This window comes from Lutra lutra, chromosome 2 (genome assembly GCF_902655055.1).
Source record: "Lutra lutra chromosome 2, mLutLut1.2, whole genome shotgun sequence".
Classification (NCBI taxonomy): domain Eukaryota; kingdom Metazoa; phylum Chordata; class Mammalia; order Carnivora; family Mustelidae; genus Lutra; species Lutra lutra.
The window spans coordinates 183,975,534-183,999,394 of NC_062279.1; the positions used below are offsets into that span (position 1 = coordinate 183,975,534).

General features: G+C 45.4%; 1 protein-coding gene across 1 annotated transcript in view; it reads right to left on the bottom strand.

The window, feature by feature from the left end:
• SCFD2 (sec1 family domain containing 2) overlaps nucleotides 1–23,861 on the bottom strand; it is a 433,371-nt gene that overhangs the window by 18,369 nt on the left and 391,141 nt on the right. The window contains exons 6-7 of the mRNA XM_047719274.1: nucleotides 16,755–16,900; nucleotides 5,529–5,663 (exon numbers count right to left, since the gene is read on the bottom strand). Of these exons, the coding sequence (XP_047575230.1) occupies nucleotides 5,529–5,663; nucleotides 16,755–16,900 (281 nt within the window). The remainder of the gene's footprint in view (nucleotides 1–5,528; nucleotides 5,664–16,754; nucleotides 16,901–23,861) is intronic.

Below are 23,861 nucleotides of genomic sequence, written 5' to 3' on the forward strand. Positions count from 1 at the left end.
GCACACCACTTCTCTCTCCTCTCCGCGGTCCTCCGTTTTCCTGTCCATCGCCTGCAGGCCACACAAGGTGAGCTGGGTCAGGGCAGGTGGGCTATCTGGTTTGTCCTCATGTCTTCCCTGCCCACAACAGGCGCAAGCACACAGAAGAGGCTCTTGATAATTGCTCACAGGCAGACGAAGTTCTTTGACTGACCAAACCAAGCTTTTGCCTCGGTTTAATGATTCCATTGTGAGAACCCATCTCACTAGAACTGATGGGTCATATTTAGTTGGTGGTAGACACAAATCAACCTTACCTCAGAGGAGGAAGCACAGTTAAGAAGGAGGAAATGGAAACCATGAGGATAAATAGTGTTGTGAACAGGAATTCCAGGACGTGCGCTGAGTTAATCAAGAGACACCAAATGCTGAACTGTTCACTTCTTGTCAGAAATGCCATTAAGTGTAACAGATACACCAACAGTCCATCTCTCTGTCTTATTTGCTTATGTAAACAAGGATGAGCTGGATGAGATGACCCACAGGCACATCCAGCTCTTACAGTCCAAGGACCTGACGGCCAATGTCACCTGAGGCTCATTATTTTTGCCCTTCATCTCCCTGGCAGCCTTCACCCGCTCCTGTAGGCACTTCTGTCCCACACATGAACAGTCTCCTTTACCCCCATGGTTGTGGGGTGTGCTCCCAGCAGCTATATGGTTGCCCCTCAGCCATAGCTGACTGCTTTGGGAGAGGGCTGCAGACTTCAGTTGGGCCAATTCCAGATCCTTCCCTGGGAATCAAGACATTTGACCTAAGACAGATGAGGCTCAGTCAAAGCAGAGCTCTTATTTTTCTTTTTTAAAAGATTTTATTTATTCATTTGAGAGAGAAAGAGAGAGAGAGAGAAAGACACAGAGAGACTGCATACATGAGCGGCAGGAGGGAGAAGCAGACTCTCCACTGAGCAGGGAGGCCGACATGAGGCTCGATCCCCAGACCCTGAGACCATGTCTTGAGCTGAAGGCAGACGCTTAACCAACTGAGCCCCCCAGGTGCCCCAAAGCTGAGCTCTTAAGAAAAACCAAGGGCCATGGCATCACGACCCAGCCATTCACTCAACGAATACTTAGCGAGCACCCGTGCTACGCCGGCCCTGGTGCTTTCCATCTTCTGCAGGCCAGAGTGAGTCTCAGAGAACTGTTTAGGTTCCTGATGGCTTTTCCAGGTCTCAGTCCCCATCCTCCCTGAGGCCCACCACACGGCTGCCCCGAGCTTCCCAAGCCCTCCTCGGTCTTCGCCACAAATGATTCACAAGAAATGATGAAGTCATGCATTTTGTTGGTATCTTCATTGCAACTCAAAGAGTTTCAATTCTGATCTCTTTTCACTACCAGCTTCTCAGGGCCTGCCGAGCAGCTTTTCCATCTGCCCTTATGGGCCCAAGGTGACGAAGCTCTCATCTCAATTCAGAAAAGGGCCCAGAGGCAAGCACCGGGTCTTGAGTCTTTTTCCTAAATCTTTTAATATTTTCCAATTAAGCACGGCCATATAGGAAATGGAACAACAACAACAACAAAAACCTTCTTAAAAAACATTTATAAAAGGAGGTAAAAGGGCCTCACGCAATTTCATTAGATAAAACCTATCCTCCTCATGCCAATTCCAGCAGAGAAAACATCTTGGCAAATCATGTCCTTTAGTCAAAACAAGTTGGGGGCCAAACACATGGAGTAGATATAAAGTCTATTATTTTCAGGAGACTGAAATCCAAACCACAAATTCCAGAAATGCATTTTTAAAAGTGCTGCCTATTAGACATGCTAGTTTTAAATTAAATTAATGTTGAAGCATGAGGGGTAAGGTATGTTTCGATTTATTTATTAGATCACTATCAAGCTTTCCTGTAAGGAGATCAAGGTGCTCTGTGCACAAGCATCTTGGAGAAATGCTTGGTTGTTTGAAGAATGTCAGGCTCTGCCAAAGCTGTCTCTCCCCAGTTTGATAGTCCCCCCGCCTTCCTCCAGGGCACTGCCCTTTGAAGCCCACAGCTTTATGTGGCTAACCACAAGTCTATCCTCTGTTTGACGAGTGTACGTCGCTGACGCGGAACACTGTCTCAGCACCATCCAAAGAATGGTCTTGTGGGCACACTCGCTCTTCTCTCAGCTTGTCTGCTTTACCTTCCAGGGCCTGACATAGTGAACCCAGCAGAGGAAAGTCCTGTAGTGTCTTATCATGCAGGAAGGGTTTGGTTGGTTGGTTGGTTGTTGATTGGTTTTGAGATTATATTACTAAAAAAAATTATGGCAAACAGGCAGGTGTCTCATTATCAAAGCTTTTCTGGGAGCACTTATTTTGAAGCCAATGTCAAGAGCACCATAGAATGTTCTATCCTCTAGCCTGGAGGGAAAACTCTCAGAATCTGCCACACGCTGTCCTGTCAGGCTGGACAGCCAAGGGCATATTCAGGCCCAGTGCAGACTGTGTTTTCCAAAAGTGGCCATGACAATAATTTCTGCTTCTCATGTTCCTGCTCCCTTTCCAAGAGGAGGAGAGAGTGTCCTCTCTCCTTGAACCCAGCTGCGTACATGTAACTGCCTCGAGCAACAGAGCACTGTGGATGGGACGCCACATGACTTCTGAGGTTTCTATCTGGCTCTCTGTTAGAACGCTTGCCCTTGAACGCAGCCGTCATGTTGTGAAGGAAGCTCAGGGTGAGAGAGAGGAACCTCATCCCTTCACTCACGGGCCAGGCTGGGCCACCAGCTGATGGGCAGCATCAACCTGCTGGCACGCAGGGGTGCCATCTTGAAGGTGAATTGCTCTCTGTTGAGCTCTGTCCGGAGTCCAGATTCATGAATGAAATCAGTGATCAACAGTACGTTAAGTCAGTGTTCTGGGATGGCTTCTTACGCAGCAAGAGATAGCCAGAACAGAACAGGGGACTTCTCTGGACAGCCTTTATAGAGAAAAGCACATGAAAGCAATGCGGGAAGGAGATGGTAACAAGTTACGGTAGGATGCAGAGGGAGGTTGGGACTTCAGTCAGGGCAAACTGCAGTGTCCTTGACTTCTCTCGTACAGAGTTTTGGTTTGAGGCAGAGACTCTTAAACACACATCTTGCAAGCTCTCCTCTCCACTGGCCTTAGAGCAGAGTAGAACACACTCTCTCCTGATGGCTTCCCTCCATCTCAAACACAGAGCTCCTTGGGAAATCACAGTTAGTCCTCAAGGCCCTACTGACTGTTCTTCTCTACATTTTATCCCATTTGTTTTGTTCAAACCCTGAATGCACGAGCCAGAGGTGATGTTCCTTTTCAAGTTCCACGGTGTTGTGGGAAGAGTCAGCCATGCAAGCCCATTTAGCAACAGAACAAAACTCCTCTCCGTTGGGGTGGCGGGGTGGGGAGGGCTTTGTGCCTAGCCCACCGAGACTTCCCAGCCCCTGCAGACCAATGACATCCCCTGGCAACTGAGAGCACAGCCTGGCAGCTGGAGGCTGAGGAACGGATTCTGACAGCTGCTTGGAAAATACAAATTCTTCCTTTTTCTGAAATGCATTACTTGGGAACTTCCCTTTGAGATCAGTCTCAAGGGGCCAGAGCATTTCTTCATGAGTCCCAACACCAGGGATAGGAAGTCAGAGAAACACAGCAGCCCAGGATGGCCCCAAGCATCTTCCTAGGCAAAAATCCTCCTTAGGACAGTAAAGCTTCTCGTCAGAGACAGAGCTGCAGAAAACACTCTGCAGAGCATAAAAGGGGAATTTAAAAATGTGATGTGTCACGGTTCATGAAACAGTAATGGAAAACGTCTCCACAAGGGAGGCTCCATATTGACCTGATACTTGCAAAGTCCAGGAGCACAGGAAAGGCACCGTGCCCTCAGAAGCAATACAATTTTCTGTTTCAGCCAGTGTTTCCCAAACAAATTTGGTCACAGGACCCATTTGCTAAGAAGAAACAGTTGTCTCTGCAGGACACCGCTGGCCAAGAGCAAGACGGAGGCCTCATCTTGTCTGCACTGTGTGTCTCCGCCGACTGTAAACGTGTTTGGTGAGCAGAGAGCAGGCAGGCTGGAACCTTCACTGTGCTCCCAGCCAACCACAGAGGCAGCGGCCTGACTGGAGAAGCACATGGGGCCTGTGGAGCCGGCCTCAGACCTCCCTGCCTGGGTCCTGAAAGCCCACACTTGTCATTTTAGCCTCTTGTCAGGGCGAAATCTTAGCTCGTGAGGGAAGGAAGAGGGTACTCAAGTGGAGAAGGGTTTGGAGACCAGGTCTAGTCTGGAAATTTCTACACAAACTAGCCATCGGGAAGGGCTACTGGACAACCTTAGGCTTACATTCGACAGAGGATCCCCCACACACTTTTAAGAAGCTGATCTGTAATACATTATTTATTAAAAATAAATACATAGGGCGCCTGGGTGGCTCAGTGGGTTAAAGCCTCTGCCTTCGGCTCAGGTCATGATCCCAGGGTCCTGGGATCAAGCCCCACATTGGGCTCTCTGCTTGACAGGGAGCCTGCTTCCCGCCCCCCCGCCCCCACTGCCTGCCTTTCTGCCTACTTGTGATCTCTCTCTCTGTGTCAAATAAATAAATAAAATGTTTAAAAATAAATAAGTAAATAAGTAAATAAATAAATAGGGGGAAAATCCAGCTGCCACACAGAGTAACAGGCAGTGCTAATCGGAGGCAGCAGGAAGGAGACCCGGGTGGCCCCTCCAGCCCACTTAACTGCTTTGTCTAGAGTCTCATTGTCTGATTTCTTTCCTCTGGCTGTTCGAGTGGACTAGTTTTCCTGGCATATGCATTTATTGAACTCTGAAAGGCCAGATCTTCTCTGTAGATTAATCCATGATTTCAAAGACGCTTTGAAGTAGGCAAAACATTCTGTTATTTCCAAGAGTTATTACAACTGAAATCCTGGCATAGACTAGGAGTCCAGCCTGTAATCTTGTTTAGATCCTTTTAAATTTAGAAACTTTATAGTGAGTTAAAAATAGATCTCATTTGTGTACTTTTCCTCCTTTCATCCCCATGGCAAAGGCTGTTCAGTCATTTTGACCTCTCCTTGATAGTAGACAGAGAAAGTCTAGCCCTTGGCAACTGGGAGTCCACCAGGCTAAAAGGAAAGTTTTTTGAATGGATTTGGGGGTGATGCGAGTCATGGGACTGAGTAGAGTCATTCACTACTCTACAGAAGTTCTAGAATTAAGAGCAAAAGACCATCAAGACCTGTGACTAGCATACGGATTAGGTGAAAAGTGAGCCAAGGAGGAGAAACGTTCTCATTCATGTTATCCTAGGGGGCTCGTATCCTCACGTATCGACTGAAAAAACACCATAGCGCTTAGGTCAAAAGAAGCTGGCTAAGGCTGGAAGGTCAGGTTGCTTATGACCAAAGTTAAATAAAGATGGCACCTGATTTCAGAAGAGCCCAAACACCAGAGGTTGTCCTATATGGTCCTCCTCAGGGTGAACTGGTGGCAGCATTTTCATGCCCAGCAAAGACAGCAAGCCGGACAATCAGGATTACTTTACCTTCATAAACATGCTGAATCCAGTTTTAAGGAGGTCAGTGAGGCCTGAAGACATGTGTTCAATATCCACTGGGTCTGGCTTCTCAGGATTAAATATTTCTTCCACAACTTGCTTCAACAATGGCTTGTAGGATGCCTGGAAGGACAAAATACTGTATTGTAAGTTAAAGGGTTTGTTTGGTTTCTCTGGAGAGACAATAGCTTTATCTGCACCAAATGAAGCAAAACACGTTTATTTTGACACTGAGCAATGGCTATGACTTTGTGTGTATGAAAAGGCAACTATAACAACATTGGGTTCTTCTGGGTAAATTTCACCCTAATACCCTAATGCCATTTTTTATTCTTATCCCCTTCTACTAGCAAGTATCTCTTGTCAGAGCTGTAATCCTAGTAGGACTACTTTTTTAAAATCTGGGTTTAAAGTGACAATTTTGGGGCACCTGGGTGGCTCAGTGGGTTAACCCTCTGCCTTCGGCTCAGGCCATGATCTCAGGGTCCTGAGATCGAGCCCCACATGGGGTTTTCTGTTCTGCAGGGAGCCTGCTTTCCCCCCCTCTCTCTGCCTGCCTTTCTGCCTACTTGTGATCTCTCTCTCTCTCTCTGTCAAATAAATAAATAAATAGATAATCTTAAAAAAATAAAATAAAGTGACAATTTTATATATGAAGAATACGGAAAAGCAAAGTATTGTGATTTGACACAGACATGAAGATGGCCTCCAATTTTCCTGAACATTCTTAGGGTTATGCTCCCCTCTGCTAGGAACTGGCATGTTTTCATACGATGTATTGCCACGATCTAAGCCTAACGCAATCCCTTCTTCCTCTATAGAGCTCAACTCCAAGTAGGATTTGGCCAGAAAATAAAGTCATGATGCCAAACAGGAACGTGGCCAAGGTCAGGGCTTAGAAAAAGCAGGCCATGTGGTACTGTAAGAATTCCAGTAGAGTGAAGTTGATGTTGATTTGCTACGGCTCCTACAGTCTGATCAGTGGTGCATCTCTGCCTGTCCTGATGGTATTTCTGTTTTGGACCAGGGCACTTTCTGGGCATGTTCCCCACTCCTCGTGCCTTGTTCTTCTTCCTCCAAGCTCTTCCTCATCCTCTGTTCTTCCCTTCGCACAAGCTGACCGCCCTCCTCCCAGACCTGCTCTGTCTCTGCTCTCCAGTCCCACAGGGCACGTGAGTTTGGAGCTTGAACGCGGAGAGAAACACTGTCTCCTCTCCACTCACTCGGGTGATTATTACCGCCTCGGAAAAGCTAGGTACCGATGGAGCCAGATGTTTTGAACTCTTTGGCTCTTGGCCTTGGCCTTGGCCTAATCTGTGACCTGCCTCTAGCAAGTTCTAGAATTAAGAGCAAGAGACCATCGTCCAGACCTACGACTGGTACATGCTGAGGCCGTTGGGTAAATTGACTTCATCTCTGGCTTCACCTTGCTTTCCTTACAGTCATTTTTTTACTATTATTTTCCCTTTATTCCAACTTTCTTCCTTAAAATATCTTAGGAAAAAAACAGGGTACAAATCATCAAAATAACAATTATTTAGGGGCACCTGGCTGTCTCAGTCGGTAGAGCACATGGCTCTTGATCTTGGGGTGGTAGGTTCGAGCCCCATGTTGCGTGTAAAGATGGCTTAAAAATAAAATCATAGGAAAACACTATCATTTAGCTAGAATGTCACGTGCATCTATCAGGGACAGAATGCAGGGAAAAGTAGCAACTGTTCAGTGGACAGGTGCAGCCTTCGTGTTCATTAGTCCATCCGACTCCCGACCTCCGTATACCCAGGGATCTCACAGGTAAATACTCATGAAAGGCAGAGCACTGAGCAGGAATACCATTAAGACAGAAGAAAAAAAAAAAGCAAACACTATGATTCAACCTTCCCCATTCTAAAGCTATACTAAGACGGATTTTAAGACACTCATAGATTTGCTGGTGGGCGTGCAAAGTGTTGCTATCAGCGTGGAGAGCAACTGGGCAGCTCCTATCACTATTCCAAGTGCATTTGACCTGGCAGTTCGGCCTCTAGGAATTTATCCCATCAATATGTTAACATATGCAAATGAGACCTATGAAAGGCCACTGCCATTGTTTGTAATAGCAGGAGACTGGAAACAAGTGCCCATCAGAAGCAGCTGGGTAATAAATGGGTCACGGCCACAGGAAGAAATGGCACGGAAGCGAAGGGAGAAGCTCTGGTGTTGATCTAGCAAAAAGCAGAATAAAGTGTGGGTGGAAACGGCAAGGTGAGAACAGAGTGTGTGTTGGGCTGGCATTTATGTAAAATGTGTTCCAGGGGATTTGGAAGCTTGTATCTGCTGAAATGTACAGAAGATAAATTGTGATGGGATTTACAGAGACTGTCAGGAGCAGTGATCCTGGAGTGGAGAGCAGGGCGAGGGACAAGGGTCGGGGGGGCAGGTGGAGGGGAGGCTTTTTAATACATCGCTTTTCCAAAAACAGTTAAAACACCACTGCAAACAGCAAGAATGGTGTTTTTTTTTTGTTGTTGTTGTTTGTTTGTTTCATTTTGTTTTTTACTTGTTAAAAATTAACAAATTATTTATGCACGGAAGAGACTGAAGTAAAGCATGCCAGAATGTTAATTAGGGCTATGTCTAGATGTCTAGGTTCTGGGAGTAGGGGACATTATTTTTTCTTTGGCCAAATGTTCTAAAGTTCACAGGTATACTTCTGGAATCTTAATATGATCCAATAAATATTTTCAATGTTAAAGAAAAATGGGGTCGTGGAACAGCCTCTGAATTTTGCACATCATCGTCTCTAAGTAAACTGTCTTGAGAGCTCTTCTGTCATCTCAGCCTTTCTGGACATTGACTCTCAACGTAAACTTTAAACTTTTCTCCAAAGAGAAGTCCTTTGACCAAAATTCTGCTCTCGTATCAGTATTTCATCGACACTCATTGACTTTTTCCTTGGTCCTTGCAACCCGGTACAGCCCTGTAACAAAGTTCTGGACAATGGGATGTAAGTAGGAGGGTAGTGGGACTCAAAAATGCTCCTTTTTCAAAAGGGAAAGGGCTGCTCTTTCCCTTTCTAAACCTCCTCTGTTTAAGCCGTTAGCTCTCAGATCTTTGTGACTTGCAACTGAATGAAATTCTAACTGATACAAAGTGCAAAGGGGAGATAAAGAAACTGGGGTGCTGGGTGGCTCAGGCAGTTCTCCAATTTTCTAGCTCAGCTCAGGTCTTGATCTCAGGGTCGTGAGTTCACGCCCCACGTTGGGCTCTCTGCTGGCCATAGAGTTGGTTAAATAAGTAAGTAAATAAGTAAGTAAAGGGCCATGTCTTCCTTCCAGGAGCTTACATTTATTTAATTTATTAGCCTGTATGCAGATATATAGAATAACTTGAAGTGGAACCCCAGAAAATACATGTAGGCTGTCATGATTAAGAGAGGGGAGAGTATGTTCCCTAACCTACAACAAACACAACCAGGTTGTTGCTCTCCGAAGGATGTGCTTCCTGCGAAGAGGAAGAGTTGTGATGGGAGAAGGAGCTCAGCCACAGGAAAAGTCTGTCATCCAGCTAAAATGCTAGACTCAGTACCTCCTCTGTGCAGGGGGCAGTGGGCTGGGGGTGATGGTTCTCTCCAGTGCAACCTCGGGGGAGGGGGTCAAGGGAAAGAAGGAAGTGTGGGGGGACTGGGGATCTTGTCCTCTCTCCTGCTCCACTTTTTGCTAAGCTCTGGGCAACGAAGCACCCAGGACAAAATACCCACTGAGTTGGGGTCCCCCGTGGGGGTGAGCAGAGATTTGCAAGGGCTAGTCCCTTTGTACCTTCATTCTTGGGATTTTGTGATCCTTGTATGCCATTGGGGAAGGTTGTAAATCCTTTTTATTTTTTATTTTTTTCAAGTATGTGGGTTACATTTATTGAGAGTGAGAAAAGAAATCACAACTTCCATACAGAAAGTAACAGATAACAAACCCATCACATAATCCAGAACAATAACATAAATGCTCTCATTAATTAACTGCTTGACCTAGCTCCGTGATACTCATTTCTTAGATTTCTTGGCTGCATTCTCTCGGATTATCTTTTCATTTGACAGCAATGTGGGAAAATCATCTGCTACAGAGATGTGATAGTGACTAAGCTGCTGTCTCTCAACTCCACACGTGGTCTTCTGTACTTAGCTCGGAGATGCTAGACCGTGTAGCCTGCCAACAGGGGGCACTAGAGGGACCGTGGCAGCAGGAAGTGAGAGCTCACGCTCTTCCTCATTTAATTCGCTGTTCCCACCAGCATCACCCCAGCAAGGGCTCCTCACCACTGGACGCCGTCCCTTCTCTCGACTTATAAGTCACAGAATCCAATGAATTACCTTCCTGGTTTAAGCCAGTTTGAGCTTTTTTTCTTTCATTTTTTTGTTTTCACTTGTAACCAAAAGCACACTAAACCACATACTTTACCGAAGGGACGTCGATAGGTTTTCCCACTTACATATATAGAGAACCTCTAATCCTTTACTAAAACAGCTAAGCACAGAACAATGGACTAACATTGTCCATTTAAAGAACACAATTTGGGAAAGACTTTCTCAGGCATAAAAGCAGTACTGGCCTCATGACCTCTTCCCAAACACATTTCTTAGTTTTTCCAATTAGGGATTTTTATGACGAGAACCTTTGGCTCCTTCCTCTCAGCCACGGAGGTTGGATTGCTTTGCGTCCCAAATCATGTGACTGAAATCCGATTGGAATGCCAGGCTTCAGCAATGGCTTCTTAGATGAGAAACCTCTGACTATCATGGAATTTTCTATTTAACCAGAAGCCACTCACCTCTCGGCAAAGGACCGCATAGAAGGTGGTGATAGGGGAGAGATGTCTTCCCCTGGTGCTCTACTCAAAGTTCTCCCCCCATGTTAGGGACGGCTGGGAGGGGGAGAGATCAGTTGTATGGTTTCCTCCAACATTAAGAGAGTTAAGCAGAGTCATTTAATTTTCCTAATCAAACATTCTCTGTCAGTTCACCTTTGGGGGTGGGGAGGAGAGGAATGAAAAACACCAACAAATTCATTCTTTCCTGTTCTTGCTGGTCATTTATCTCTCGCTTATATCACATTCGGGGTATGCTGACACTAGGGGGTCTCTGTCCTACACAACCGTACAGGTACCTTGGTTCCTTCTGTCCATTGGTGCCCCCATTCCCTAGGGCACTGGAATCCCACATGGGAGCTCTGTGTCTCATCAGCAGATGCATGAGAGCGAGCATGGAGGATTTCCAGACAGATTTTATGCGCTCAGCCTGAAAGCGATCTGTATCACTTCTACTACCCATTGTTCATTGGCCAGAATTAGTCGTAAACCTACATTTACTCACAAGGGAATCTGGAAATTGTGGTCAAACTGTGCCCAGGAGGAAAGGGAAATGGACTTCAGGGAACATTGTCTCTGACACAGACACACAGTAAAGTCTGTACTGTAACATTAATATAATTATTTCTTTAACTGGCAAGTTGCCTGTTATAGGCAAAGGATTATTAAGCCCTTTCCCCCCTCTTCTGCATAAGAATTTGACCTTTGGTTAACTTTCTAGCTCGGTTTCCGTGGAAACCTGATAAGAGAAGAATGTCAAACTGTAGCCAGGCAAGATGGCTTATGATAAAAATGACCCCTGCTTAGTAAATTGCATTAGATTGGAGAGAGCTTGAAATATTGGCCAGAAAGCCAGAGCTCTGGGCTTCTCTGGGCGCTATGACTCTTGTATAACTGGGCATGTCCCTTGGAGGAATGCTGGGAGCTATGTCCACAGACTTGTTGCAGAGAAACTGGCTCCTAGAGGATATGAAGTTTTTAAGCCAGGAGATTCCTGCCCCCAAACCTCTCTAGATGTGAGTCTAGTTCCTTCACTTCTGAGCTGTTATCTTGGGACCAAACTGGGTAGCTCCTGGGTGACAAGGACCACTCCAGGGAAGAAACATGGCTTCTTGGCTAGCTATGCTCCTGTCCTAGGAAGACTGGTGCCAAGTGGGGCTTTGACCCCATAGCTGACTAACCCATTAGGCACAGAAGGCACAGTGCCCAGAGCCCACAAGACTTTTAGGGGTCCGTGGAAATGTACTAGTTTAAAATCAGAAGGAAACAAATGAACGTTTAGATCAAAGATAATGTTCTGATATAGAATATTGTCTCTGTACCAATGCAATTGTACCATATAATTTTTAGTATTTTTTTAATAGAGGAAGAGGTCCACAAAGGCAAAAGCGAGTAGGACTATGAAAATCATAATGTGGCCCTTTATGATAGCCTCATGAGGATAGCCAGAAGGTTTGGTAGAGCCTAACGAGATCCCTGATTGGCATTAAATGTGAAAAAGTTGAAGTTTCAAAAAAACTGATCTTATACCAAAACTTTCTCCTTTTCCTTTAAATGGCCAGTTTCTCTTCCAGAACAAACTAGACTTTTAAAAATACTATATTAAATCAAAATATGAAGAATAAAATATTTGTGTTTATGTCTCTGGTTACTCTTGTGGTAGATATAATATGTGAGTAGGTCTAGAAGATTCTTTTATTGACCTGATTCTAGTTCTTGAACAAAGGTTCTGAGGATAATAGTTTCTGATATTATACATAAGTCAAGAGAAAATTTCTAGAAACGAGTCTAAACTCCAACATCTTCCTGAATTTGGTGCACCTTTAATATGGCCCATGATAATCAGTTTGCAAAAAAAACCTGAGTTGTTGCCACAGCTATATTCCCATCAGTTAGCTCTGCTGCCTTTGGCTTTGTTGACTGGTGTTGGTGTGGCCATGGGCCCTCTCCATCCTAGGTGCTTATCCCTTTCCCACAAAATTGGTTCGAATACTCTTGTAGAGAGAGGGTTCATTTTGTCTCAGTCTATGACGGTATAGAAAAACATCTGTTCAAAACTGCTGAGAGCTTTGGTTGTTCCATGGCTCATTTATTTTTATTTTTGGCTTTACTATCACTGATTTTTCCCCCCTTTCATCTTCTTAAAGGAAATAGTTTGCTCTGCAGATTAAAAAGTGGTTCATTTGCCTATCTGTTCATCCATCTATCCACCCATCCATCCTTCCTTCAAACCAGAAGCAGATTACTTTGTAAAATTTTGAGTGTAGTCCCTTCAACTTCAATACGAAAAAAAAAAAAAAAGGCAAAAAACTAAGCCCAAAGCTATTTACTAATTTGCTTGAGTTCACACAGGCAGTTAGAAGTGGGGTACAGGACAGAGCCAAGTCTCCTGACCCCCAGTTTCGTCCCATTTTGTGTTGCTTCTTTCCAAAGGGGTACTAGCAGGTCTGGAGTGAGGAAGTCAGAATCAGGAGGAAGAGGAAGAAGAGAGCTTAGTTAGCACTTGGAAAAGAACAGCGAGGATCGCTGACAAAGAGACTGTGCCTGCAGATTGTTCGAGAGCCATAATTCACCAGGCACCAGATGAATCAGGCCTCCTCGGGCACCCCAGGCTCTAAATACTGTTGTTCCACCAGCCAGAGGCCCAGAAGACAGTAGGCATCCGTGGAAAAGTTTCCCCCAGCAAGCCCAGCACAGCACTTGGAGGCTTCTGCCAAAGTAAGTCATGCGAGAGTCAGACAGTATTTTGCCTGAAAGGGCCCAGAAGCTCTTCGCCCTGAGACATGGGCCTAATGGCCTCCTGATGCCCCAGCTGAGGACGAGCGGCACATCAAACACGGCGGCGTTTAGGGAGGAGGTTAAGCCTCCCGTTAAACTAGAACATTCGCAGTAAGAAACAAAAGCACAAGACTTGCTGCACAGGCAAAACTGGGGGCTTAGCTTTCCACTCAACACAGTCCAGGAACAAATACAAACTTTCCAGACCAACGGGCGTCAGCAGTAAGCCCTTACTATCCAGAGCAGCTAACAGTGCAGTGGCTTGAGAATGACTCCCCTTCTATGGGGCCCATCCCCTAGTCAAGGAAAAGGTGAAATGCTACAAAAGAGCACGAAAAAGAGTCCTATTTTGTCCTTCACTGCAACTGTTACAGCAAAAACTTACACAGTGTGGTCTTTGTCGGCTCCTGTCCTAAGAGCTTTGCATGTATGAACTCACCTAATCATCTGAGAGTCTTTTTGAGAGGTATGGTTATTATTCACTCCCTTGTGCAGTGGAGGAACTAGGCACAGAGAGCTGAAGTCACCTGCTTAAGCTCACACAGTAGATAGGGCTCTGGACTTTTGAACTCAGTACTTCTGTGCTCAGCTGTGAAACCATATTGTTGTTAAATTCCATCTCACTAAGAAGAGCATAAGAAATGCCATAGTGGGTAAGAATCACAGTCCGTCTGTCCATCCATCCATCCATCCACCCAGCCACCCCCTAGGAAGCACGCACTGAGCAAGGCTCTGCAGAAACCCCACGGTGAACAAACGTGGATGCCATGCCCAGCTTTGGTAGCCTCCTCTGCAAGTCAAGAGCTTCCATCAAGAGCTCACGATCCCCACCATGCCCACTCTCCTGGCTGCAGCAGGGCTGGCTCCCTTGGAGAGCCAGGTGTGCGGTGATCTTCTGGGATCGTTTCTGGAGATGCAGTCTGGACCCTCCTCCTCCAGCTCTCCCAGAGACTTTATACGTACATGACTTCTTGTATGAAATCATGTTCTCCTTGAAATGAAGAAAGTGATGTCTGCTTTCTGGGCTGTGGCTGATACACTTTCCCAAAGGGCTAAAGGACAGAGGTCAAAGAAGAGATGCCTCAGATGCTAGCAGGTGCAACAGGAGTGGTTCTGGGAGGCAGCTTGAGATCCGGAGTAGGAGAGAGGGGTGCTAGGAGGGAGCATGGAGCAGGTAGGGTCCCAGGATCCAGGGGAGAGAGCCTAAATTTATAGCACTGGTCAGAGCTAGAATAGGAATCTGGGGCTGGACCAGGTCTAGTGCCTTCCTGGGTATCCCAGTGAGCCCAGAACATCTCAACTAGATGCTGCATAGAAACTGCATGGAGCGACATAGAAAACACACTCCCCTCCTTTCCCGGCTCGCCCCTACGGGAGCCTCAGGGATGAGGACCATCCTCAGGTTGGGAGAAGAGATGGACAGAGAGCTGCCCAGTCAAGGCCCACCTTCAAAACTAGAAAACAGATGGACTCTGAATCGAGTCTTGACATTTGTCTTTTTCTCATTGTACATACTTTGCATGCCCCCAAATCCTCTGAGATATGATAAAAACACATGTATTCCATGTCACATGCTTGATAGAATCATGTTTTTTCCCCCACCTAATGGATCATAAACCTCTGTTTTAGTCTGAGCTCTCCAAGAAGCAGAGCCTGAGTCAAGGATTCACATAGAGTTCTGCTAAGCACACTTGGATTTGCCTCATTCATTTTAATGGTCGTACATTACAGAGCATGTGTCTGGATCATTATTTACTAAATCCCTTTAAGATACACACATAACTCCCCACCTTACCCCTACTTCCCACTCATTGACATTTAGGATTTTCAGTGAAAGGGTCGATGTTATTGACTCACTGTTGGAGAGTATATATGACAGAAGGAAAGTTCATTTTCCAAAGGCAATGGCTGCAAGACAGGGTTCTGGGTATGGAGAAATGGTGGTGTTGGCAGCACAGAGATAAAGTCTAGAAAATTTATCACTGTCCTTATCATGCCCAAGATTTATGGCTAATGCATGTTTGTGCAAATGTGGCTTAGTCACAATGATGATCATAAAACTGAAATTAGTCACAATGATGATCATAAAACTGAAAAGACCTTATTAATTGGTGGTTTGTTTGCACTTTGCCAACTATAGCAGCCGCTTGCTTCTTGACATTCTTTGGTCTAAATCTCATCATAAATCACCAGTTCTCTGTCTTCTAGAACTAGTCCCTACTGCTGTATTTAAGACTGGTGATTTTTTTTTAACAACTAGACTATATACGATGAATGATCTGAGTGACTTTATCTGTATTTTGTGGTGGTAGTTTCTCAGGTCATTGAACAAAGGATGGGAATTGACATTACTAAGTTGAGAGCCAGTTTCCAAGGTCTTTCATATGTTGGTGGGTGATTTCCGATGCCCATCAGCACCATCAATCAGTACTTCTAGAGCCTCCATGAGATCCATGGTATAGTGGGGAGGAGGTTTCATAATGGCAGCCAAAACCTGGCATCTGGTCCTGGCCACCCGGGGGTCTGTGGCAAGTCATGTGGCCTTCCTGGATCTCGGGGTAATAATGCTTCCCAGGCTTACTTCTTGCGAGGATCAAAGGACAAGCCCAACTCGGGAGGGCACTCTTCAAGTATCAGCTACTATAGGAATATAGGGGAGGAAGAGTCTGGATTTGGCTAGGCTGCTCTCGCAGATAACCTTAGCTCTTGTCTATATGCCCACCTTACAGGGTCAGCATCCTGAAACTGAACCCCTTGCTACAGCGGAGTCTCCACCAACAGCACATTCAGCTCCCCAAGCAGCTGTAGCAAACAGAGTGGATTTTATGGAGATCTCATGGGGGAGATGAAGGAGAAGATGCTGGCACACTCCCCTAATGATCTTTCCTATCAGAAACATCTGTTCTTCCTTCATAGCTATCTTCGGCCACCAGGAACCTTAGCTGTGTCTCCATCCTTGTCCAACAGAGACTGCCCAGCCTCCATGATTCCAGCCTTTCTTCACTCCTCAAGCTTCCTTTTGGGTCCCTCTGGGGCCCCTCCCTCACCGAGCTTATAATCTTGGATTCTCATACTATCATCCTACTCCTGTTCAAAATAAGTGGCAGATCCCCCACTGCCCTTAGGAAGTGGTGGGGAAATTTTAAATAACAAAGGTTTTGCTGTCACAAACTTCTTTCTTCCTTGCCATAGCATGATGAGGTCATCTTGTTCTAATTGTTCAGAATGTTTATGGAGTGCTTAGATCTAGAAGCTTGGGAATCACAGAAGGCCAGCCCCTGGCCTGTACCCATAGCAACTAGGGCCCAACGAAGTAAAGGGACTTGCCTCTTACAGGATAAGTATGAGACAGCTACAGAGAAATGCCTGGCCCCCATTCCAGTGCTCCTCTCCCTGCATCCAGCCTATAAGTGCACATGAACCAAGAGGCTTTCACATCCAGGGGAACCCAGAACTCTGAACTGGAAGGGGACTTGGTGTTCATCTAGAACAAATCCCTCATTTTAGAGAGGCTAAGATGGAAATTTCATTTGGCAGTCCCTGAATCCTAAAAATACAACACAGATTCGATGGTTACTTTAAGGCGTATGTACTTGCCTGGTGGGTATGATTTCCAGGAGCATATACAGACTTAAACTGTTTCATGAGATTCCGAGCTCTGGCGATATCCTGAAGCGAAGCAAAGAGCTTATCTGCAGCAATTTTGGATTTCTGAAATGTCAGCGTCATTGAAGAGTCACAGCCTGAAAAAGCCCAGAGAGATTTTCCTGGGTGAACACATCTTTATATTAAGTTTTAATCATGAAGGCTTGAGCTCGAGGTAACACAGTTGGATTTTATTTTTCACCCTATTTTACCCTGGCTGTTCCCCAACTGGGTGGTTTTAATCCTCCACGAGCAATGGAACATACCGAGTGTAAATGCCTCTGACAGAAGGAGAACTCAGAATTGTCTGGGATGGCGGCCACTGGCTTCAATCCCCACACTATAGAAGCTTCACAGAATGAAAGCTCCCCGGGTCTATTATCCTCAGAACTTAGCTTTGGGAAAATAGGAAGAGACACCCAAGAAAAGTACCAGAGAGTGATGTGATGAACCCCTCTTGCTTGAATCCCACCAACAGTTCCCAGAAAATACAAGAGCAAGACCGAGAGATGCTAGAGCTGTTCCGGGGACAGATCTTGCTGGGATGGGTGTCTGCCTAACGTGCTCTCAAAGCATATGGTGCCTTTCAAAATGCAGCCATTCAAAGCTGGTAACACACAAAGAGGGCCTAATATGAAGACTATTCCCAGCAATGATTCTATTTTTCTTTGACACTTATAATAGCTGGATTTATTCTCTATCTTGTTAGAAGCCCATTCAGAAGAGAAATGATTATGCGTAAGTCAGAAGTTTAAAAAAAAAAACAACAGAGATCCAAGATGAGGTTTTGGGTGGTCTCAAATACTCAGATACGTTAACTCATTCATCTGCATAGCACCCTTATGAGATAGGAGCTATCATTTTCCCCATTTTGGGGATGCAGGAAGCAAGGTACAGAGTGGTTAGGAGACGCTGAGCAGACGCTGGCAATGCTCTGCCCATATCTGCTCATTCACCCTGGACATCACCGCAGGTTTGGGGAACAGTTCTTGGGTACTCTGCTTCTGACCTCAAGCAGCTGCCTGCCTATCTTTCTAGTTTCCTCTGTGTTTCTGTCTCTGTCTCTTGTCTGTGGGCTTCTTCTGGTTGTAGAAGCATGCTTGGCCTTTGTGTGGGGCAGGCCGGAAGTCCTAGGAAGTCGGCATTCATTGGAACAACTCAACTTTCTCATTCCCTGGTGAGACAATTCTGAATTGTGGTCTTCAGGGCCTTTGCTCAGTCCCAGAAGGATGGAGCCCCAGTTGCCCACAATGATAACTCACTCATTAATGACCCTCTGTTGGCTTTCCTTCCTTCCCTGTCTCACTTCCCTACTTCTTGACTACACTTCCTGAAATATATTTCCAAATACAGTACTTGCACCCAAACCCCTCTCACTGGACACCAGGACTTCCACAGGCGTTCAAAGACACATGACCTGGATCCTTTTTTGGGAGTCTATAATTATTGGGGGGAACAGCTTTGTTGAGCTATAATTCATATACCATATAAATTAAATTCCACAAAATTAAAGTATACAACCCAATAGCTATTAGTCTATTCACATAGTTGTATGACCATCATGACCACAATTCATTTTAGAATATTTTTTATCACCTCAATAAGAAACTCCATACTTGTGAACTGTCACTCCCCTTTTCCACTCTCCTCCTGGTCCCTAGTGCTACTAAACTGCTTTCTGTCTCTACGGATCTACCATTTCTGGACATTTCATATAAATGTCCCATAGGATATACGTTCTTTTGGGACTGACTTCTTTTACTTAACATAATGTTTTCAAGTCTCATCCAAGTTGTAGTATACATTACTGCTTCGTTTCTTTTTATCGCTGACTAATATTCACTGTATGGATATACCACATTTTATAGACGTGTTCCTCAGTTGAATGCATTTTCACATTTTGGCTCTTCTGACTAAGGCTGCTAAGTTTTATACATTTTTGTGTAGACATACGTTTTAATTTCCCTTGGATATATATCTGGGAGTAGAATTGTTGCCATAGAGTTGGCAACTCTGTCTTTAGCCTTCTGAGGAACTGCCAGGCTGTTTTCCAACGTGACCCCACCATTTGGCACTCTACCAGCAGTGTAAGACAGTTGCGATTTTTCCACATCCTCAACAACGCTCATTATTACCCTTCTTGATTGATCCTAGTGGGTGTGAAATGAGGAGATGTTTGTTGATTTTGACAGGGAGAAATGGCTTTTAGGAAGCAGAGGTAGATCCAAACAAGGTAAAAATAAAATGGAGCGTATCTAACATATATAGGAACATTCAAAGGCACCCAACTCACAGCTGGGTGGCATGTGAGTACTTGAACTTGTACTCTTAATGACTGTGGATCATCATCTGTAATTACTCTTTAAGGGAGGGCAAAATGCTGAACTGTCTTTACCTCCAATACATCTGACATGAATGTGTGAATGTCCCCACACCAGTCAATTGATTATCTAATTCTCTGGGCACCTCCTGGATGTCCAACAATTCAGTTCACTTCGGACACTAACTACACAGCGTTAGTTCAGACCCCACAGTTTAAGGGTTCAGGTCCATTTCAGATGTCAGTTGCAGGTCCCAGATGGCCAACTGCACTCCCGATAGATCGCCTACCCTCTGAGGGTTCCCGTGACCCCTTCTTCAGGTTTAATACTTTCCTAGAACAGCTCACAGAACTCAGGAAACCACCTATTCTACCAGAAAACTTTACCTACTGTTGCCAGTTAATTGCAAGGGATACAACTCAGGAAAAGCCAAATGGAACAGATGCATAGTGCAATGTTAGGGGCAAGGAGCCCCCTTCAGGCACTCTACCTTTCCAGCACCTTGATGTGTTCACTAACCCAGAAGCTCTTCCGACCCTACTGTTTAAGAGTATTTATGGCGGTTTCATTCCATAGGCGTGATTGATTAAATTACTGGCCGTTGGTGATTGATCCAATTTCTAGCCCCTCTCCCTTTCCTGGAGGTTGGGGGGATGGGGCTGAAAACTCCAATTCTCTACACATTCCCTTGTTTTTCTGGCAAACAGCCCCCCACCCTGAAGCTGTTAGGAGCCCCAAGCCCTTAGTCATCCCACTAGCATAGAAGACATTCTTATCACCCTGGAGATCCTCTAATAGTTGTATGCCAGGAACTGGGGATGAAGACCAGTATATAAATTTATTTTTGTATCCTAAAAATTCTCTGACCGGTCTTTAACTCCTGGTTTCCAGAAATGTCCAACTTGTGTCATTAAGGAAAAAAAAAAAAATCAGTGTGGTCAAGCACAGTAAGAGGAAGCCTCCATTTTCAGTGAACTGTGGTGAGGGGGAGGGAGGCGTGGAGGGATGTCAGGAGCTCATGTGATCTCCTGAGAACTCTATGTCAAGCTTTGTGGAAAGGAGAAAGTGTCACTTTCTTTTTTAATTTTATTTTATTTTATTTTATTTTATTTTATTTTATTTTATTTATTTATTTGACAGACAGAGATCACAAGTAGGCAGAGAGGCAGGCAGAGAGAGAGGAGGAAGCAGGCTCCCTGTGGAGCAGAAAGCCCGATGCGGGGCTCGATCCCTGGACCCCGGGATCATGACCTGAGCCGAAAGCAGAGGCTTTAACCCACTGAGCCACCCAGGCGCCCCGAAAGTGTCACTTTCTGAGGAACATGTCCATAACCGCCTCCTGATTCTTATAGAGGCTCATAACCAAAAAGGGTTAAGATCCAAAGGTACAGGGTATGTGCTGATGCCACACCCTGCTTACCCTTGGCATCGCAGCCCTAGCTGAGACAGACCAACTAGCGCTTTAGTCAATAAGCAACCAGGAGAAACCCTGGAAGGTTCTGGATTCTCACTCATTCATCTAGCTTCTTCCCCTAAACTCTCAGCCTGAGCCATTTAAAATATGGGAAATCATATCAATTGTATCGAAGTGTTGGACATTCTGTACCAGATTTTCACGTTTAAAAAGAAAAAGGCAGGGGCACCTGGATGGCTCAGAGGGTTAAGCCTCTGCCTTCGGCTCAGGTCATGATCTCAGGGTCTTGGGATCGAGCCCCGCATCAGGCTCTCTGCTCAGCAGGGAGCCTGCTTCTCCCTCTCTCTGCCTACTTGTGATCTATCTCTGTCAAATAAATAAATAAAATATTTAAAAAAAAAAAAGAAAAAGGCAGGAAAAAAAAGATGGTCACTTGTTCTAATACCACACAAATGTTTCAATTTCTCTAAAACACAATTCAGCTAATAGGCTAATTTTTTTTTTTTTTTTCTGAGAGAGAGCACGTAAGCAGTGTGGGGGGAGTTGGAGAAGAGGGAGAGAGGAAATATTTTTTTTTTCCTTAAAGACTTATTTGAGAGAGAGAGAGATAGCTTGAGCAGGAGGAGGGACAAAGGGAGAGGAAGAGAGAGACTCTCAGGCAGACTCCCTGCTGAGCATGGACAGGGAGGTGGGGCTTGATCTCAGAACCCTGCCCGGAAATCAAGAGTCAGCTGCCTAACCGTCGCAGCCACCCAGCGCCCCTCGGCTAAATTTTTTATTTAAAGTAATTCGTTTTCTTTCTTTCTTTTTTTTTTAAGATTTTATTTATTTATTTGACAGAGAGAGATCACAAGTAGGCAGAGAGGTAGGCAGAGAGAGAGGAGGAAGCAGGCTCCCTGCCAAGCAGAGAGCCCGATGCGGGACTCGATCCCAGGACCCTGAGATCATGACCCGAGCCGAAGGCAGAGGCTTAACCCACTGAGCCACCCAGGCTCCCCAAAGTAATTAATTTTCTATCTAATGGAAAGATTCATCCAATCTTTCATATGGTCTATTTCAATTTTTTGGAGAGTAACATGATGTTCATCTAGTAGTCTGAGTGGAATAGAATTGTCTACTGGATTATAGATTACTGAAAATTACGGATAATTCGTGGAAGTTGGGGACTGTACATTGAAATTAATGTGTAATTGAAGAGAGTTAGGTCCACTGTGGAACAGGTTGTATGACAGGAACATTTACAGATTACTGGTAAATTAAACACAAAGGAACCCAATGGAAAAATAAGGTTATCACATTGTTGGAAGGAAAATAAAAAGTCCTCAATGTACAAATAAAGTAAAGCTTCCCTGAAAAATAGTCAATTCTCCTCGTTGTCCAAATAAACTGCACACGAGCAGCTTCCAAAGCATCAACTCTTCCCAATGTGTCTGGTGTCCTCAAAGCCAAGTGTTCCACAATGTACATGTTTCTGTGACACCAGGCTGGTCTCTGAGCCTCATTCATATTTCTATCCATCCTCACCCAAAGCAGAATTTATACTCACTTACCCAAAACCTATAATGAAAGTTTCACACACACACACACACACACACACACACTTTAGAAATGTGAATCAGAGAAGATAAATGACTTGTGCAAGATCACATCACCATCGCAGGCCAAGTCAGGGTTCCAAATGTCCCGCTGATCACAGACCTGAGCTCCTCCATGTCCACTGCTGCCCGCCATCCCAAGTCGTCTCTGGGCATGCAGCCCACTGAGGATTTGTGCTAGAATCAATAGCTAAAGATGATGTGAGCACCAAAGCTCTGAAATGAGATGATTTTTTCTGGGACAAGAGAAGTCTCCAGAATCACTGAGCGCTCCCTATGCCATCTGCATGCCCGGTGCTATGCTAGGCAGTTTGTACATCTGCGCTTATTGAATCTCCACAGAAACACAACGAGGTAGCTACTGACAGCATTCCCACTTTACAGACAGGGAAACTGAGCCCTAGCGAAGTTTAGCAACACAGGGGCCACTCAGCTAATAAGTAGCAACGCTGAAGGTCAAAGCCTTGCAGTCTAACTCCAAAGATGGTCCTGTTAGCCTCTCTAGTCCGTTGTCTTTCAAATGTGCTGAGACCACATATATCAAAGATCAATGAAACTCGTAATTCAGCCTTAACATTGAAGAAATGCTTTTAAAATGGAGTGAGTAGCAAAGGCCTTTCTTCTCCGCCTGGCCCTCCAGGTGATGCTAACATTGCGGTTTGCAGTCATGCCCCAGGCTTGTCTTTTGTGGCCACAGAAGGTGTGAGGTCTCCCAGTCGGGCTGTTTACCCTCCTTGGGATCTTTGCTCTGTAAGGCGCTGTATTCAGTTACCTCTAATAAGCCCCTGACAGCCTGTTCCATTAAGCCAGCTTATGAGATAACAGTGTTTTGTAAGGGGACTCTAAGTGTACAATTCCAGTCAATTCTCATTTAATCCACTTAGTTAAATAGATAATGAAGCAGAAGCCGATCCTAGCCTTTAGCAAAGCATGATCTGTGAACTTCAGTTGCTATGTCTTGATAAGGGAGGCCCCCGCTCCCCCAGGGCCCCCCTGTGTTCTTCTGAAATGGGGGATGACTCACACCCCTGCCAGTTCTTTCTCTGGAGGGCTTGGGGAGCTCTCGGGCAGGGGTCCAGTTACTCCTCAGAGCAACAAAATAGGGCTCTTGTACCCGTGCCTCCCCCTCCCTCTGTTCCCTTCTCCCCCGTCTCCACTTACTGAAGTCCCTTAACTTCAGCAGGGAGAGAGAGAGGAGTGGTTTCTGTGGCTCTGTACATGGCAGGGACCCACGTTTCCAGCCACGACAAAGAGAAAATGGAGTAAGGCTGAACAGCTAACCATCCTCCTGGGATGGCTGGAATGCCGCTGCCCTCCCTACTCCCCTCTGCCTAGCTCTCTGCTGCTGTTTGCTTTCTCGGGGAGCAGGCTGGAATCTTGTGCTCCGGGAACCTTTTCAAAAGAACCTATTTTTCCATAAGTTTGGTTTTATTCCTTGGGGACTAAGGAAAAGAAAGCATCTCCTATCAGGAGGCTGCTGTGTTCAAGGCCCTTGTCTGGACTAGAGCCGAAGCAGCCCTCATCGGAGGCCTAAGGCCTTCCAAAACATACATGTGAGCACACACATGCGTGCGCGCACACACACATGCCTGTGCACACACACTCATTTAAACAGAAGCCCATCGGTTGTGTGGCTGGATGTATGGGGTGTGTGTGTGTGTGTGTGTGTGTGTGTGTGTGTGTGTGGCTAGAACAGGATTTAAAATGTTTGCCCATTCAGCTCTATTAT